Genomic DNA, 6,816 nt, shown 5'->3' with positions numbered 1-6,816 from the left:
GGGGAGGAGGGCGGGTGGGCGAGGGTGGGCCTGCGGCGCGGCGATGGCGGGTCGGGGGACGCAGCGCTGCGTAGGGCCAGGTTTCGTCTACGACGTGTCCGCCTCGGTGAGGGTCTTTCACCTGTGCGGCGGGAGACCGGCGTGCTGACAGCCGTGAGCCATCAGCTGGAGCCGCTGCGAAATCAGACCTAGTCTGAGGCCCGCTTTCCTCTAAGGCCAAGCTTAACGGTTTTCCTGCCCCGGGCTGTCAGCTGCAGCTCTCTGCCCTGCTTTTATTTGTCTCTGCTGAGCAAAAGGCGTGGAGCCAGCGCTGCGAGCACTGAAATGAGCAGGACTCGGGAGACTGTTGGAGCGGCAATGCAGGGAGGCTGTTTTGGGGAGCGAGGTGCACGGGTGGGAAAGGCTTCTGGGTTCTGCAGCTGAAAGTGGCGTTGACTTTCTGATCTTTAACGAGTCTGTGCCTAGGCTTGTCCTGCGTGGATTTATTAATACGGGTAAATTGCTGTGTGAACCAAGAATGGAAGGGATGTAAGCTCAGTTCGGTTTTAAAATTGGGCCATGGCGAGATCCTCCTTTTTTTGTCTTTAAATAACAACTTTAAAAAAAAAAAACAGAACTATTCATTTTCCTTGCCTGGCAACACCGTGGTCTTAATTGATCTTCTATCCCAGGGAAGCTGGTGGGCAGATTCTATGACGAAAATGGGGCACCGACAGAAGCCTTAAGGCAGGCTGAGGCTGCGATTGAGGAAGCTCTGAAGTTCCAAGCAGAAAGCGAGCAGAGGAAGCAGCAGTTTCCACCCTGCAACTCTGAATGGAGCTCTGCTAAGGGCAGCCGATTCTGGTGCTCCAGACAGAGGTAAACTCTGCCTTCCTGCCATCCTGCTCGGACCCTTTGGAGCAGAGCATTTCTGCCCTTTTTTTGGATGCCCTGAGCTTTGTCATTGTCTCTTCTAGCAGGAGTGGCACAGGAAGATGTCCCGGCTCCTGCAGCCACCACATTCCATAGTCTGTAGGTGAGGTCTGCCGACTTCTCCGCAGAAGGGCATAGGTTGGACCTCATGTTGGTCCTGGCATGGCTGGAATACGCCGGGCATGGTCCCTTCCCCTGTCTGCATTCCTCAGGCTGTGCTTTCTGACGGAGGCAGAGCCAACCTGCAAGGAGCAGCGGTGCCGTTCGCCCTGTGCCAGGTTGAGCCCCTGCTGCTGCGGTGTGAATCGGAGTCGCTAGATTTTTCTCTGCCAGTACAGGAACCGCTGATAGCCTCCACCCAGTCTGGAGTTGCACAGAGGTGTAGGTTGGGCTAGCAAAAATGTTCTCCAGCATGAGGCAGCAGAGGGGAGCTCTGCTCACTGACCTGGTGAGCAGGTAAAAGGGAAATGAAGTTTCATCCTGATTGCTGATACTTTTAGGAATTTTATTTCTGAGGCAAAAACTCTTCTGTCACACTGCAGTCAAAATCAGGTTTCAGAATTTGCCACATGTGCACATGATCCTCCTGTTCTCGGGAAAACAGGACAGAAATCCCACTAGGACCATCTGCTGCATTCAAACACATTTTCTCACCTATCAGGAATGCAAGGATTAGCTGGTGGTTCTCAGACAGTTTCACAGCCTGTCTCACGGGCTACTGCCACAACAGTGTTTACTTAACCACATAAAAAGGAGGTTGAGCTTTGAATAGTCATTTCCTACTTGGCCTGTTTAGTTATATTCCTCGCTCAGTTTAGGGACTGTTTTGTTTGAAGATGAAATCATTTCGCAGACCACATTGCAAAATGCTTAGGCTTTGTTTCTCTAGGCCAGTAGCACTGCGTACCTTGGGAGATCCGCTCTATGTGTGAATGAGCTTGGGTGCAGCCTTGGGACTGGGTGTTGTATGGCAGTCACTTGTGTAAGAGTTTACAGGCTTAAAAGATGCAGTAGTTAGGGGAACAGGCAGGATTTGGCCCATAAAGAGACACTATGAAGTAGCTGCGGAAGTACTTGAGACTTTTTTTTTTTTTCTTTCTTTTGCCCTAGTTCTCAAAATCACTGTGTTCAGTCACGGCACGGAAGAAGGCATGTGGTTATCTGTGAGCACTTAGCTACCCCCAAAAAAGGCATTTTGCCATTAGACACGCTGTGCTACATAAGGCTATGATTCCTTTTCCAGCAATAGAAACGTGGGAAGCAGAAGTTGGTTGCTCCCAGAAGGGCGAGAGCATGTAGCGGCGCTGATTCAGGCACTGATTCACTGGCCAGAACTGTGGCCAGGTTCAGGCCACAGGTTTCTGAAGCTCAGCCAGTAAAAAGGTATCAGAGAGCTGTGGGATGTTGGCTGTTGGGAGCAAAGTCTACCTCAGTGAGTGTATTGTTAGTTCTAACTCTCCCAGATCGTCTTGTTTTTTATCTAATGATTCTCAATTCGTTGGAAGCGTTTTCACGGGTTTGAATTGTAATTTATTTTAATTTTCCATTCTTAGTGGGGGAGTGAACAGAGACTGGACTGGAGTCCCTCGGAAGCTGTACCGACCTGGTTCGAGGGGGAGTCACTGCGTGTGCGTCAGGACTACCGGTCCCCCATGGGGCCAGCCGGACTCCGCTGAGCACAGCGACAGAGGCGATCTGGATAACCCTCACCTGGAGGAGTACGACGGCTGCCATCCACTGGCTAAGCAGTGTGTCCTAAAGGTGTGACTCCGAGTGCTGGATTCGAGGGGAGCATAGAGTCCTGCAGCGAAATGTTGCACTTTGGGTGGGCAGTGGCAGCTCCAGCTCCATTCCCTTCCATCTGTCTGTGCAAAGGGGGCAATAACAATTTCATGTTATTTGTGACTCTTTTTTAACGTGTGGAGATGGAGTTGAGAGAAGGAGGAAACACTTTAGCCAAGTTAGTGGCTAAAAAATCAGTAATAGGATACTTTCTTTCCTAGAGCTTTACTCCTATGGTATTTTCACATCTGGCAACAAACTGTAAGAGACAGCCTGAACTATATTTAAAGATGGATATCTTGTGCAGTCAGGAAAGAGGCGCTTGTGTGCACGGTGGCGGGTGCGATGTGTTTTAAGGCAGCGAGGTAGCGAGCACAAGAACTGCAGCACCGCTGACCTCAGTTTATGCACAGTCCTCCAGCGGCTTGAACTCTGCCTGCTGCATTGTAGTGCTAATGCTCCCTCCCAGTCACCTGATTTACTCCCAAGAGTTTAAAGGTAGCAGGGAGAAGCCTGAATTTCTCCTACAATTAAGGTACGTAGTATCTAGAAACTTGTGCGGTTTAGTTGTATACAAGCTTTATCAAATTCTTGGAATACAGAAGGCAAAGGTCATAGCTGTATTTCCTCATTTAGTGTTTGTATTAGATACCGTGCAAAGAAGATATTGGAAGCCACCTATGAGGATCGTTGTTTTAGATGAACCTCACCATCCTGCTCCTCCGATTCACTATTTTCAAACTACTCAGATCAGGAATTGGTAGTTTTAAATAGGCAATAACAAAAGCTATGTGGTAACGTGACCATCCTGCCGTAATCTGCCTCCTATTTCCATTCTGGTATATGACCTCCTCCCATCTGGTACGCGTCCCATCAGACTATCACCTGAGGCTGGATGTATCCTCACAAGGCGCAGCTCCCTTAAGGTCCGTACATATTTTATCACAGCTGGCAAAATTCAGTAATGTGAGTGACTCCTAGAAGAGCAGAACAAGTTATTACCATTTCTGGACAAGGGAATACCTGCCTAGGGCCTAGGTGCTGTAAACCCCGGGCTGCAGAGAAGCAGTTGCTGTTTTTCGTAGAATCTACTGTTAGAATCAGTTTCTGGTGTAGCTGCAGCCCTGAGAGAGGCAGCCAGATTACACACAGTCCAGCAGTGGCGCAGATCCCTGCTGAGCTGTGTTCAGTTCTTTTCCTTAAGGCAGCTGCCACCTATTTATAAACAGCCGGGACGCATTTATAAACTCATTAGTTTTGACCTACTACCACCTCTAAACAAAGTCCCACAAATCTTAAGTAATTAGTTAATAACTACTGCAGGTGATGGGAGGCCCGGCAGCATTGCTTCAAAGCAAGAGTAATCGCTTCATTGCAGTGACAGTGGGACGGATTGCGGCACTTTTCACCTGCCATGTTTAGATGAGGATGGGAGCCATACAGCAATTTAAACGTGTACAGGCTTATTGTAATAAATGTTTGGGGGTTTGTGTTTGGTTGGGTTTTTTTAACCTGGTTCTGTTGTGTTTCTTTTCCACCATAATCTTGAAGAGGAGTCCCCCAAGGCACTTTCAGGCAGATGTGGCAGCTCTTACCGGTCATCAGTTGTGGTTGTATGTGTGGATGAGTGGCGGCAGAGCCGTCACACAGCGTTCGAGTCCCCAGTCACGCTTTTAGAACCGAAACTCAGCCATGGGCTTGTGTCATCTCTGGGATCGGAGTGGGCTACTCACTTCACACAACAATCCTAACGAGAAAGCTGGGTAAAGTCTGCAGGAAAGAGCTGCAAAGCTGTGCTCTGTTGTCTCCACAACTTAGCGGGCATTGTAAGTGTCAGCATGTCATTTGCTTTTGAACATGTCGTCTTTGACAAGAACTTGCATTTAGAGGTCAAACCATCCCCAAAAATGATTGGGGAGTGTCTTTAAAATAGCTCTAAAAGTTGCAGCAAATTCCAGATTATTAAATATTGTAAAAAGGATTTGCGAGGGCAAGTCAATGTCACAAGTTGGAGTCCTAGCGAAGATGCATCAGCTATGTAACTTCTAAGCAAGTTTCATCTTGCTGTAATGCTTAAGCACTATGCAAATAGCGCTGAGGGGATGGTTTTGATCTTAAGCGCTACACAAAAATCAAATAAGCTGCTGCAGGAAGGCAAGATGGGATGGTGTTGCTTTAAGTTAAAAGTTGGTCAAAAACTAATTCACAGCTTATTCCTCAGTTTAGTGTTTGGAAACACAAGGGGGGGGGGGGGAAGTTTGCCTTGCACTAGGAATAAGTCATCTATTAAAGCAAACAAGGAGACTCCCTCACTGACCTGAAGCGCTCCAAGATTACCTTGTTTCTACTCTAATTCAAAAGCTCAGCTAGATTCTCCCATGGTAGAAAAGGGTGGGAAGAGCCACAGTTACACAGGGGACAAATCGACATAGACAGTGCTCTAAAAAAGCTCACCATTCATCTGTACTTTAGTAAGTTTTATTAATAAAAGACTGATGCATCACAATGTCACCAAGATGTTTCGGTTGGTTTGCTATTGCACTGAAGCTTTCCTTTTTCCTGAAATAAAGCTGCAGCAGTTATATGCTCTTCCAGGAGGCCAAGCTGCCCACCAGGATACAACCGGATGCACTAACAGTATGTTACTTAGATTTAAATGGACGAGCTGAGTTGACTCAATCTGAGCTGATGGATTCACTCCGTGAACCAGCTCTGGCCTGCGGGAAGTTAGGGTTGTTTCCTAAGAGTGATTATAGGTAAGTCTAGTTTAAGGCATTCAAGATGACTATATGGTATAAAGTAGAACACCAGACCTTGTCAGCCAAAAGAACAGCTGTAGCAGTTCCACAACATTAAAATAATACCTGGAATAATTTCAGAACAAAGAATAAAGTTGTCATGCCCAGTTGAGTGTTGTTATATCCCTAGTTTTCCTTGTGGCTTGTAAAGGATAGCTTGCAGAAGGGCAGCTGTCTCTACAGGAGAAGATACTTTCTTAACAAGGTTTCCACCTCACGATGCATTATCTAGTTATGCATTTTATTACAAGTAGAATCATTACACAACAAAGTAATGCATATTGGAAAAATACATTTTTACAATGACTCCAGACAAACATTGCAGATAAAATGCCATTGTTCTAAGACTTCCTTTTCTATTTCACAGAGGGTATTAGAAGGTTCAGAGTTATTTTTGTCACTCATACAAGCTTTGATTTTTCTAGAGATGAGTTTGCTGCAGTACCCAACTCTGCTGGTTACAGGAAAAAAGAGGACTCGCCTATTAACACATTTGATCTACAAAAAAAAAAATCCAGCCCTGGCCTCCCATATTGTTACATGTTAATTTATAAGCACTACGAGAGAAGTTGTACAAGCTGTTGATCTCCAGCACAGGAAGTCATTAAGGCATCTGTCAGCTTTTAGCCAGCAACCTGCTGCGCTCTGTTAGTACCTTCAACACTAACGTTCTCACTCCACTTAGTGGTGAGAAACAGTGACTACACCTTTTTCAGAGACACAAATTAAAACAAACTTAAGCCAGACCACATTTTGTGCTTGTGTAAGAGTACTGGATGACTGCAATCAAAAGGAATCCAGTCTAAGAACAAAAAGCTACAGTATGAACCACCACAGACTTCCCATGCAGCCCTGAAGTGCCTGAAGCCTGGTGTGACAGCATCACTTCCCAGGGACAGAAGTTAGTTTGTTTTCCATTTACCCTTTTCTTCAATGCTTGGCAGACTTGAGTCTCGAGTTAACAGATACCGCTCACTTAGAGACAGCAGGGGTAAAAGGGGTGGGGGTTTCTGGTCACAACTGTAGTATGCTACAAAAAGGAAGAGCAGTTGTTTACGGAGTTAGAAATGTGTTGACCACTACTACGTTACCAAGCGCCTCCATTCACATTTGTACCCTGCAGTGGAGCATTGCCAGCAAAACTCCCACAAAAATCTGAGAGGTCTGAGAGCTCGGACCAATACTAGGCAGAGTGCATGAAGGATCGAGCCCCACCAGTTGTTTGGTGGGGTCAATCTCTTTAGTTGAAGAACTAGAAGAGAACTAACTTGGGTTTTGGTTCTTGGGTTTTGGTTCAAGTTGTGAGCTTTTCCCCTTTAACTCT

At 46.5% G+C, this 6,816-nt stretch overlaps 1 protein-coding gene across 1 annotated transcript; it reads left to right on the top strand.

Moving 5' to 3' along the window:
* Positions 1 to 43: 43 nt before the first annotated feature.
* LOC103896590 (neuferricin) lies at positions 44 to 5,969 on the top strand. The gene is made up of 4 exons (XM_019471299.1): positions 44 to 106; positions 677 to 858; positions 2,466 to 2,673; positions 4,246 to 5,969. Exons 1-4 carry the CDS (start codon positions 44 to 46, stop codon positions 4,369 to 4,371), a joined length of 579 nt encoding a protein of 192 aa, XP_019326844.1. The 3' UTR covers positions 4,372 to 5,969.
* The last annotated feature ends 847 nt before the right edge of the window (positions 5,970 to 6,816 follow it).

Source organism: Aptenodytes forsteri, unplaced genomic scaffold, assembly GCF_000699145.1.
Source record: "Aptenodytes forsteri isolate BGI_AS27 unplaced genomic scaffold, ASM69914v1 Scaffold209, whole genome shotgun sequence".
NCBI lineage: Eukaryota > Metazoa > Chordata > Aves > Sphenisciformes > Spheniscidae > Aptenodytes > Aptenodytes forsteri.
This window is presented reverse-complemented; position numbering and strand designations above follow the sequence as displayed.